General features: G+C 46.7%; 1 protein-coding gene across 1 annotated transcript; it reads right to left on the bottom strand.

Annotated features, from left to right (window-relative positions):
• Positions 1-10,995: 10,995 nt before the first annotated feature.
• LOC123490842 (E3 SUMO-protein ligase ZBED1-like) lies at positions 10,996-11,982 on the bottom strand. The gene is made up of 3 exons (XM_045220692.1): positions 11,978-11,982; positions 11,515-11,908; positions 10,996-11,430 (listed from the first exon to the last, which is right to left on the bottom strand). The coding sequence occupies exons 1-3, from the start codon at positions 11,980-11,982 to the stop codon at positions 11,038-11,040; spliced, it is 792 nt and encodes a 263-aa protein (XP_045076627.1). The 3' UTR covers positions 10,996-11,037.
• Positions 11,983-12,198: the final 216 nt, after the last annotated feature.

Here is a 12,198-nt window from a genome sequence, read left to right as displayed (position 1 = left end):
GCTTGGCCCTCCTATGTTGAACATAATAAACAGCTCTCTATCCACCGGATGTGTACCAAACTCACTAAAAGTGGCAGTGATAAAGCCTCTCTTGAAAAAGCCAAACCTTGACCCGGAAAATATAAAAAACTATCGGCCTATATCGAATCTTCCATTCCTCTCAAAAATTTTAGAAAAAGCTGTTGCGCAGCAACTCACTGCCTTTCTGAAGACAAACAATGTATACGAAATGCTTCAGTCTGGTTTTAGACCCCATCATAGCACTGAGACTGCACTTGTGAAGGTGGTAAATGACCTTTTAATGGCGTCAGACCGAGGCTCTGCATCTGTCCTCGTGCTACTAGACCTTAGTGCTGCCTTTGACACCATCGATCACCACATTCTTTTGGAGAGACTGGAAACCCAAATTGGTCTACACGGACAAGTTCTGGCCTGGTTTAGATCTTACCTGTCGGAAAGATATCAGTTTGTCTCTGTGAATGGTCTGTCCTCCGACAAATCAACTGTACATTTCGGTGTTCCTCAAGGTTCCGTTTTAGGACCACTATTGTTTTCACTATATATTTTACCTCTTGGGGATGTTATTCGAAAACATAATGTTAACTTTCACTGCTATGCGGATGACACACAGCTGTACATTTCAATGAAACATGGTGAAGCCCCAAAATTGCCCTCGCTAGAAGCCTGTGTTTCAGACATAAGGAAGTGGATGGCTGAAAACTTTCTACTTTTAAACTCGGACAAAACAGAGATGCTTGTTCTAGGTCCCAAGAAACAAAGAGATCTTCTGTTAAATCTGACAATTCATCTTGATGGTTGTAAAGTCGTCTCAAATAAAACTGTGAAGGACCTCGGCGTTACTCTTGACCCTGATCTCTCTTTTGACGAACATATCAAGACTGTTTCAAGGACAGCTTTTTTTCCATCTACGTAACATTGCAAAAATCAGAAATTTTCTGTCCAAAATGATGCAGAAAAATTAATCCATGCATTTGTTACTTCTAGGTTAGACTACTGCAATGCTCTACTTTCCGGCTACCCGGATAAAGCACTAAATAAACTTCAGTTAGTGCTAAATACGGCTGCTAGAATCCTGACTAGAACCAAGAAATTTGATCATATTACTCCAGTGCTAGCTTCCCTACACTGGCTTCCTGTTAAGGCAAGGGCTGATTTCAAGGTTTTACTGTTAACCTATAAAGCGTTACATGGGCTTGCTCCTACCTATCTTTCCGAGTTGGTCCTGCCGTACATACCAATACGTACGCTACGGTCACAAGACGCAGGCCTCCTAATTGTCCCTAGAATTTCTAAGCAAACAGCGGGAGGCAGGGCTTTCTCCTATAGATCTCCATTTTTATGGAACAGTCTGCCTACCCATGTGAGAGACGAGACTCGGTCTCAACCTTTAAGTCTTTACTGAAGACTTATCTCTTCAGTAGGTCATATGATTGAGTGTAGTCTGGCCCAGGAGTGTGAAGGTGAACGGAAAGGCTCTGGAGCAACGAACAGCCCTTGCTGTCTCTGCCAGGCCGGTTCCCCTCTCTCCACTGGGGTTCTCTGCCTCTAACCCTGTTACAGGGGCTGAGTCACTGGCTTGCTGGTGCTCTTTCATGCCGTCCCTAGGAGGGGTGCGTCACTTGAGTGGGTTGAGTTACTGACGTGATCTTCCTGTCTGGGTTGGCGCCCCCTTGGTTTGTGCTGTGGTAGAGACCTCTGTGGGCTATACTCGAGCCTTGTCTCAGGATTGTAAGTTGGTGGTTGAGGATATCCCTCTAGTGGTGCGGGGGCTGTGCTTTGGCAGAGTGGGTGGGGTTATATCCTTCCTGTTTGGCCCTGTCCGGGGTTTCTTCGGATGGGGCCACAGTGTCTCCGGACCGCTCCTGTCTCAGCCTCCAGTATTTATGCTGCAGTAGTTTATGTGTCGGGGGGCTGGGGTTAGTTGGTTATACCTGGAGTACTTCTCCTGTCTTATCCAGTGTCCTGTGTGAATTTAAGTATGCTCTCTCTAATTCTCTCGTTCTCTCTTTCTCTCTGAGAACCTGAGCCCTAGGACCATACGTCAGGACTACCGGGCATGCTGACACCTTGCTGTCCCCAGTCCGCCTGGCCTTGCTGCTATTCCAGTTTCAACTGTTCTGCCTGCGGTTACGAAACCCCTACCTGTCCCAGACCTGCTGTTTTCAACTCTTAATGATCGGCTATGAAAAGCCAACTGAGAGACCTGAGCCCTAGGACCATACGTCGGGACTACCGGCCGTGGTGACTCCTTGCTGTCCCCAGTCCGCCTGGCCTTGCTGCTATTCCAGTTTCAACTGTTCTGCCTGCGGTTATGGAACCCCTACCTGTCCCAGACCTGCTGTTTTCAACTCTTAATGATCGGCTATGAAAAGCCAACTGAGATTTATTCCTGATTATTATTTGACCATGCTTGTCACTTATGAACATTTTTGAACATCTTGGCATGGTTCTGTTATAATCTCCACCCGGCACAGCCAGAAGAGGACTGGCCACCCCTCATAGCCTGGTTCCTCTCTAGGTTTCTTCCTAGGTTTTGGCCTTTCTAGGGAGTTTTTCCTAGCCACCGTGCTTCTACACCTGCATTACTAGCTGTTTGGGGTTTTAGGCTGGGTTTCTGTACAGCACTTCGAGATATTAGCTGATGTACGAAGGGCTATATAAAATAAAATTGAATTGAAAATTGAAAAAGTGTCCTCTGTTATTGTAGGCCTACAGGCACGAGTGGTCTTTCAATTATGCAGTCGCAAGATGTGTTTTTGAGATCAAAGCGAGACTAGCTCCACGTGAACATGTTGATATTGATTGCTAGTTAGTGAGCTATTTACCCAGTTATAGCCAATTTTTGGTCAGCAATGAAAATCTTGGAAAAGTCATGGTGTGTCCATCACCTGCATGTGTTCAAGTGGGTAGTTGCCAGAGGAGAGAGGGGGTGAGAGACATTGCGCAGCAGGTAAAATAATGATATCGCCTATAGACTAACTAGATAGCCATTTCAAAACATAGTGAGTGGCTGGTTCTCGCTAGTTAACTATTAGCATGTATTAATGTCATTGTCATGTCAGATGTCCTATATCTGTTAGGCCTACTGCTGCTAGGTAGCTCTCTCTGCTCTCTCCCTCCCCTCTGTCTGTCCTTGATTGCAGGAGTGAAGTCTGGTGTGCGGGAGTCAGGGTTCCAGCTGCAGCTCATTCACCATAATCACCTCAGCCTTTAAGACCCGGTCAAACTTACCACTCATCGTCAGATCATAGTCAAGACGACCATGTTAGTCTCGCTGCCGACTCAACCTGGTTATTTTTGCTCTCTGTGTTTTTGGCCTGTTCTATTTACTTTTTCTCCTGTGCCACAGATATTTGGAACCTGACTCCTGCCTCCGCTTCACTCCTGCCACCACCATCCTGCTCTCCACTACCGGACCTCTCTTTTGGACTCACCACGGACACTAGGACATTACGGTACCACACCTGCCCTGATCTGGATCTGTTACCCTCCCTGTAACCTGGACTTGCTCTTCCCCTATATTTGGAAACCTGGACTTTGAACATTGTAAATAAACCTGTTAAAACTTCTCTGGCTTGGTGTACTTGTCTGCATTTGGGTTCTTATCCAGTTAAATCATAACAGTATGATCTGACCATCATGAACCCAGCAGACAGTAGCTCGGATACCACCCCAGAGTGCACTCAAATTTGGACTGCCATAGCCAATCAGGGCATTTTACTTGGCCAACATGATACCCTGTTTAAGACGATTGCTGAGGACAGTCAGGTGCTGCTTAATCAGGTTCAATTACTCTCCAATCAAGTGTCTGCCCTTACTACCCCTTCAGCCCAGATCAGAGAGCCTTTTGTTCCTGCTCCAGAGCGCTATGACGGGAACATGGGAACCTGTGGCGATTTTTGACTCAATGCTCGTTAGTGTTTGAACAACAGCCCCTCACCTACGCCTCAGAAAGAGCCCGTATTGCCTACCTTATCAACTCTACTAGCGGTTCCGCTCGTGCCTGGGGATCCGCGGTCTGGGAGAGTCAGTCGGACATTTGCAACGCTTACGTTGCCTTCACCACGGAGATGAGGAAGGTTTTTGACCACCCCGTACGAGGCAAGGAGGCTGCGAAACGGTTGTTTTCTCTTCGGCAGGGGGCTCGTAGTGTGGCGGAGATGGCAGTGGAGTTTCGGACTTTAGCAGCAGTGAGTGGTTGGAATGACGAGGCATTACAAGGAGTGTTCATCAATGCTTTGTCTGAGACTTTAAAAGATGAATTGGTGTCATATGATGAATCGCCTACGCTGGATAATCTTATTTCACTCACTATCAGGTTGGATAATCGGATTCGGGAGCGCCGCCGGGAGAGGAGTGTTAGTTCCAAGCAACCTGTCTGTCATCAACAAACTCCTCCCTGCATCTTCCCTACGGAGAAAGCCGTGTCTTCCCGAGTCGATACGAGGAGCACTGAACCCGAAAGCCATGGAGGTGGGTCGTGCACGGTTGTCCTCAGAGGAGCGTGCACGTCGTATTCAGGCTCGGGTCTGCCTGTATTGTGGAGAAGCTGGTCATCTCGTTCCTTCCTGCCCAGTTCGTCCGGGGAAAAGGGCCGGCTCATCATTAATGGGAGAAGTTTTGGTGAGCCGAGCAGCGGATTCTTCCTCTTCTCCCCGCATTCTGCTCCAGGCATCCCTCCAGTGGCAGTCCCAGAATTTCTCTGTTAGTGCGCTGATTGACTCTGGTGCCGACGAAAGCTTTTTTGGATAGAGAGTGGGCTCAACAAATGGATTTGGAGACTGTTCCTATGGACTGTCCGCTGCAGGCTAAGGGTCTAAATGGACAATTGTTGACCCGTATTACCCATCAGACTGTTCCTGTTTGTCTTAGCGTGTCGGGAAATCATCAGGAGAACATTCAATTCCATATTATCGACTGCCCACAGACCCCCCTGGTCCTTGGTATCCCCTGGCTCATAAGACACAATCCACACATTGATTGGGTGACAGGTAGCATTGTTTCATGGAGCACATTTTGTCATGTGAATTGTTTGTGTTCTGCTCAGACTCCTGCCAGTACTGTGCCTCAACCTCCACTGGAGTCCATGAATCTTTCTGCTGTTCCTGACGTGTATCATGACCTGGCATCCGTTTTCTGCAAACACAGAGCTACTTCTCTTCCTCCTCACCGGCCTTACGACTGCGCCATTGACCTCCAGCCAGGAGCCCCGCTACCCAGCAGTCGCCTGTACAATCTCTCCCGGCCGGAGACGGAGGCTATGGAGAACTACATTCGGGACTCCTTGGCGGCAGGTATTATGCGTCCTTCCTCGTCACCTGTAGGAGCGGGATTCTTTTGTTGCTAAGAAGGATAAGACCCTCAGACCCTGTATTGATTACCGTGGACTTAACAACATCACCATTAAGAACAAGTATGCTCTGCCTTTGATTAATTCTGCTTTTCCCCTCCTTCATGGTGCTACCATCTTTACGAAACTGGATCTACGAAATGCGTATCACCTGGTGCGCATTCGTAAGGGTGATGAATGGAAGACTGCCTTCAACACACCCTTGGGACATTTTGAGTACCTGGTTATGCCTTTTGGGTTGTCCAATGCCCCTGCTGTTTTTCAGGCACTAGTCAATGATGTCCTTCGGGACATGTTGAATTGGTTTGTTTTTGTCTATCTGGATGATATCTTGATTTTCTCAGAGTCCTCCCAGGAACATGAACTGCATGTGCGCCAGGTGTTGCAAAGGTTGTTGGAGAACAAACTGTTTGTAAAGATGGAGAAATGTGAATCTCATGTGTCTGAGACCTCTTTTTGGGTTACATCATAGCTCAGGGGGAGTTGCGGATGGACCCAGCTAAGATCTCTGCTGTCACGGACTGGCCAGCTCCCTCTACCCGCAAAACAACTTCAACGATTCCTGGGGTTTGCGAACTTCTATAGGAGGTTCATCAAGGACTACAGCCGCATTGCGGCGCCACTCACCGCTCTCACCTCCATCTCACGACCGTTCGCTTGGAATGAAGGGGCCGAATCAGCGTTCGAAGAACTGGAAACATCGCCCGCCTCGGCTCCCATTCTGATGCAGCCGGACCCCGACCGCCAGTTTGTCGTGGAGGTGGATGCATCCGACACTGGGGTAGGTGCGGTGTTGTCACAACGTTCTCCTGAAGATAACAAACTGCATCCCTGTGCTTTTCTCTCAAGGAAACTTTCTCAGGCAGAGAGGAATTATGATGTTGGCAATCGTGAACTGCTCGCCGTTAAGCTGGCTCTCGAGGAGTGGCGACATTGGTTGGAGGGGGCGGAACAACCCTTCATCGTTTGGACGGATCATAAGAATCTGGCTTACCTCCAATCAGCGAAGCAGCTCAACCCCCGTCAAGCCAGGTGGGCACAATTTTTTGGGAGATTAAATTTTTCTCTGTCTTACCGTCCTGGGTCACGCAACGTCAAGCCTGACGCCCTGTCTCGTGTTCATTCGGCTGTTGATACTGGTAGTAACCCTGAACCCATTTTGCCTCCTACCTGTAGTATTGCGGTCATCACATGTGACATCGAGGGGATTGTTAGACAGGCTCAACATCATCAAGCTGACCCTTGGAGGGGTCCTCCTAACCGGATGTTTGTCCCTGAGTCTGCTCGCTCCCAGGTACTTCAGTGGGCTCACTCGTCTCCCCTTACCTGTCACCCTGGAGTTTCGCGGACCCTTGACTTTGTGCGACGGAAGTTCTGGTGGGCCACGATGGAGGCGGACACTCGAGCCTTCATTGCTGCTTGTATGGTATGTGCACGAAGTAAAAACTCCACCCAGGCCAGCGCTGGTCATCTACGACCTCTACCTATACCCAGCCGGCCCTGGTCGCATATCGCTATGGATTTTGTCACTGGACTTCCCCCTCGTCTGGAAAGACTGTCATTCTTACGGTGATTGATCGTTTTCTAAGTTCGCTCATTTTTTGGCCCTACCTAAACTGCCCACTGCCAGAGAGACGGCTGATATTTTGGTTGAACATGTGTTCCGCTCTCAGGTCACCCACGGATATTGTCTCTGACAGGGGTCCCCAGTTTGTCTCCCAGGTGTGGAAAGCTTTCTGTAAAGCTTTGGGCATTAGATCCAGCCTGTCCTCTGGATATCACCCCCAGACCAACGGGCAAGCCGAGAGAGCGAACCAGGAGATGGAGACCGCTCTTCGCTGTGTCACTGGGTCTAACCCCTGGGTCATGGAGCTCCATGCTCCCCTGGGTGGAATATGCTCATAACACCTTGACTAACGCTTCCTCTGGTTTGTCTCCTTTTCTGTGTGCTCTGGGTTATCAACCTCCCCTGTTCCCTTCCCAAGAGAGGGAACTGGCGGTACCTCGGTGCAGTCCCACATGCGCCGCTGCTTCAAGGTCTGGAGGAAGGCCAGGGTAGCTCTGTCCCGAGCTTCGGCGTACATGCAGAGGCAAGCCAACCGTCACCGGTCCCAGGCTCCCGGTTACTCTCCTGGTCAAGAGGTATGGCTGAAGTCACGGGACCTTCCATTGAAGGTGGAGTCTAAGAAGATGGCGCCTCGTTTTATAGGACCGTTCAAGATACTGTCTATTGTTAACCCCTGCGCGGTTAAGCTACAGCTTCCTGCCTCCCTACGGGTTCATTCTACCTTTCATGTTTCCCAGATTAAGCCTGTGTCGGTTAGCCCTCTGTGCCCGCCCTCTCGTCCCCCTCCTCCGCCCAGGATCGTGGGTGGGGGTCCGGTCTACACTGTCCGGCGACTTCTGGATGTTCGCGCCGAGGTCGTGGTTTCCAGTACCTGGTGGATTGGGAGGGTTATGGTCCTGAGGAACGTTCCTGGGTGCCCAGGAGCTTCATTGTGGATCCTGCTCTGGTCCGAGAGTTTCATAGGTTACATCCCGATAAACCCCGTCGGCCGCCAGGTGGCGTCCGTAGAGGGGGGCTGTTAGGCCTACTGCTGCTAGGTAGCTCTCTCTGCTCTCTCCCTCCCCTCTGTCTGTCCTTGATTGCAGGAGTGAAGTCTGGTGTGCGGGAGTCAGGGTTCCAGCTGCAGCTCATTCACCATAATCACCTCAGCCTTTAAGACCCGGTCAAACTTACCACTCATCGTCAGATCATAGTCAAGACGACCATGTTAGTCTCGCTGCCGACTCAACCTGGTTATTTTTGCTCTCTGTGTTTTTGGCCTGTTCTATTTACTTTTTCTCCTGTGCCACAGATATTTGGAACCTGACTCCTGCCTCCGCTTCACTCCTGCCACCACCATCCTGCTCTCCACTACCGGGCCTCTCTTTTGGACTCACCACGGACACTAGGACATTACGGTACCACACCTGCCCTGATCTGGATCTGTTACCCTCCCTGTAACCTGGACTTGCTCTTCCCCTATATTTGGAAACCTGGACTTTGAACATTGTAAATAAACCTGTTAAAACTTCTCTGGCTTGGTGTACTTGTCTGCATTTGGGTTCTTATCCAGTTAAATCATAACAATATCCAGAAACTTTCCACTGGCACTCACGTATAACCGCAAATGGCCGACATGCAGTTGATACAGGTGTGTTGATGAAACCAATATTGCATACTCCGGTTGTAAAACAGTCTCTCAAACGCTCAGAATTTGCTAGGATTCTCCTCTATTCAATACTGGCCATGTAATTCTGACATATATATACACACACACACACACTACTGTTCAAAAGTTTGGGGTCACTTAGAAATGTCCTTGTTTTCAAAAGAAAAGCAATTTTTCGTCCATTAAAATAACATCAAATTGATCAGAAATACAGTGTAATACGCGCTTTCTATTCTGGTTAGAGCGCTGTTCTGTGAAGGGAGTAGTACACAGCGTTGTACAAGATCTTCAGTTTCTTGGCATTTCTCGCATGGAATAGCCTTCATTTTTCAGAACAAGAATAGACTGACGAGTTTCAGAAAGTTTTTTGTTTCTGGCCATTTTGAGCCTGTAATCGAACCCACAATTGCTGATGCACCAGATACTCAACTAGTCTCAAGAAGGCCAGTTTTATTGCTCCTTTAAAATCAGCACAACAGTTTTCAGCTGTGCTAACATAATTGCAAAATGGTTTTCTAATGATCAATTAGCCTTTTAAAATGATAAACTTGGATTAGCAAACACAACGTGCCATTGGAACACAGGACAGATGGTTGCTGATAATTGGCCTCTGTACGCCTATGTAGATATTCCATTAAAAATCTGCCGTTTCCAGCTACAACATTAACAATGTCTACACTGTATTTCTGATCAATTTGATGTTATTTAAAAAATGGACAAAGAAAATGCTTTTCTTTCAAAAACAAGGACATTTCTAAGTGACCCCAAACTTTTGAACGGTAGTGTATATAGAAACAGAAATAATGTGTGTAAAGCGACAGCTGCATCTGTAGTTAAACCCCTCATGTATGTTTACATTGAATCCCACTCTGGGGGGAAAATGGTGCTATCTGAATCCACCACAGTGCCCCAGCCCGGCGGCTATGTTGCCAAGACGACGCGAGGTGGGCAGGAAGAGGGAAGTAGTGAGGCGGAGAGGGCATACCTGGGCACTGACAGCTGAGCCCAGACTGTAAACAAAAAAAGGGCTGTAATGCAACACCCACCCAATCTGCACTGCGGGGGGTGGTCCCACTCACATTACAGCGCGGCTCAAAATTGTGGACATATTTCACAGCATTCTTCTTCCTCTTCACTGTGATTGGTGCCTCTTGGTTTTTCCTCACTGTTGCAATCCAGCCAGAGGCCAAGTAAAAAGATCAAAACAAAATTAGTCAGGTCAGTCCTTAGGCCAATAACCAGGACTAACAAGATGGCGTGTGAAGCCTTATCAATAAGGACTATCAGTACAGTATTTATTATCAAAGCAAAATGGACTGCTTGGCATCCAACTAGTGATCACTGTGTACTAATACCACAGAGTTTCTAAACCCAGAGGCGCAACACGCGAGACTTCCCATAATGCTTGTGAAGCAGACTCAGCAGACCAGACCAGGGTTTGGTAAGTTAATGGGAGATGTGAAAAATGTATTCTTAGTTGTTAAGTTTCTCGAAATCTAAATGCAACACAGATTCAAGCTAGGCTTAAGTAGCGGAAACTGTCATTACTACAACCTCATGAAAGTGACAGGTTTTATTTGACAAAAACTTTGATATAAAGTTGTTTTTGTTGAAAATAAAAACCTGTCACTTTCATGAGGTTGTAGTAATGACAGTTTCCGCTACTTAAGCCTAGCTTGAATCTATGTGCCTTTGATTTGACGGCCTGCACGACCGTTAAACCCGACAATGTGTTTCTGCACATGAGCTTAGCTAGCTAACGTTGCCAAAACATCACCTACAAGCGTGATCGGTAAGGCTGAACGATTTTGGAAAATAATCTAATTGCGATTTTTTGCCCCCAATATTGCGATTGCAATTTAATATGCGATTTAATTTATTTATCCTTTTTCCCCTACAAAACATAATGAATGATTTAAATATGACCAACACAATAGTATATACATTTAGTGTGAAATGTTCTTTCCCATAGGCTGGGTCTATTTGTTAGAATTAAATTCAAACATGTATGACTTGAAATAAATGACATTTTTATTGAACTGCTCATTACAGAAACATCTGTGGCTTTGCCACTGTGCATTTAAATAATTTAAACAAAGGCATGAACTTTGTAAACACTGTGTGCAAAAGGTACAGTCTTAAGAAAAAAATAATTTTAAATTGTATGTATCTTACTGCTCCCAAGTCAGTAACATTTCACACAACTGAAACAAGGAATTTGCTTTGAAAATATTTTGTAAAATCAAAGTAAATAAAGTTATAAATAAAAAATGAGAAATGCACTTTTAATTTAGACAAACTATTTTTATAAACGATTTGAATATTATAATATAAAATAGATGAGCCTCACTTATCTCAAGTACACAACAATAACACACCACACAGACTAAAGTTCACTACGCAGTATGGCACTGCCAGCCATACTTATCCAACAGTTCTGTTCTCAGTGGCTCACAGGTTTTTTGCTAAGAAAACCAGAATATTGACTTTTTCTGGCTTCAAGGATGAGCGAGTGCAAGTCACAATATTCCCTCCTGTGCTAAAAAGACGCTCTGAGGGAGCGCTTGTAGCAGGTACACAAAGATACTTGCGTGCCATGGTGCACAACTGTGGGTAGCTGATCTTGTGCACCCTCCACCAAGCCAATGGATCATCTTCTCCATCAATGGTAGGAGTCATCAGGTAATTGTTTATCTCTGCCTCTGCGACATCTTCAAGATTTACAGGCAAAGAAGGAGAGGCTGAACTGGTCTTGAAAAAACTGCCAAGAGACCTCTTCGTCTTTTCCCCCAAGGACTGTGCACTTTGAGGCATCTGAACAGTTTCAGTACGAGACCTCTTCTCCTATTAGATGAAAACAACAGCCATTAGTTTTCCAGTTAGATTTTACAGAAAATTTTTGTTTTTGTGAAATACATAATTATTTACCCAATGATATGTACGTTGTGCCAAGTCTACTATCTCTGTCTTCAGACGAGTCTTGATAGCAGGGATGTTGTCTGTACTGATGTACTGTATTTTGAACCTAGGGTCCAGGAAACAGGCAACATCCAAAAGCTCCTGGATGTTTGGGTCTCCATATTTGTTATTGAGGTATGCTAGGACTTTGGTTTTTATTGATTTAGTCAGGTCAGTGTCCTCAGCATCTTCAGCCAGGACTGATGTGGCAAAAAGGTGGAGAACTGGCTTGAGGTAGGAGATGCTTACATACTCCTCTCCAGAAAGAGCATCAGTAAACTCCAGTAGAGGATGCAGTGCCTTGTGAATCGACTCCAACACGTCAATATCCTGCCAGGTTGGGATAAGGAGCGTGCATATCGATCTCCAGACAATACCTGAGAAATGGCTTTGGCCTGTTCAAGCACTCTGGCAATCATCATTTCTTTAGAACCCCATCTTGTTGGGCACTCCGTTATGAGGTTGTGCTCAGGGGAGTTTGAGCTCTCTCTGTGCCTCCCGTCAGGGCTGCTTTCTTCTTCCAACTGTGGGAAAAGTGCCCCACCAGCTTCCCTGCACAGTGCTGTTGCCCTTGACACTCTGTCATCTTTGAGTGCATTTTCTAAAAGAAATAAAAAGTAGTGTATTACACACAATTTGAGTTTTGATACAAGG

This window comes from Coregonus clupeaformis, unplaced genomic scaffold (assembly GCF_020615455.1).
Source record: "Coregonus clupeaformis isolate EN_2021a unplaced genomic scaffold, ASM2061545v1 scaf5027, whole genome shotgun sequence".
Classification (NCBI taxonomy): domain Eukaryota; kingdom Metazoa; phylum Chordata; class Actinopteri; order Salmoniformes; family Salmonidae; genus Coregonus; species Coregonus clupeaformis.
Note: the sequence above shows the minus strand (reverse complement) of the source record. Positions and strands in the feature narration are given on the sequence as shown.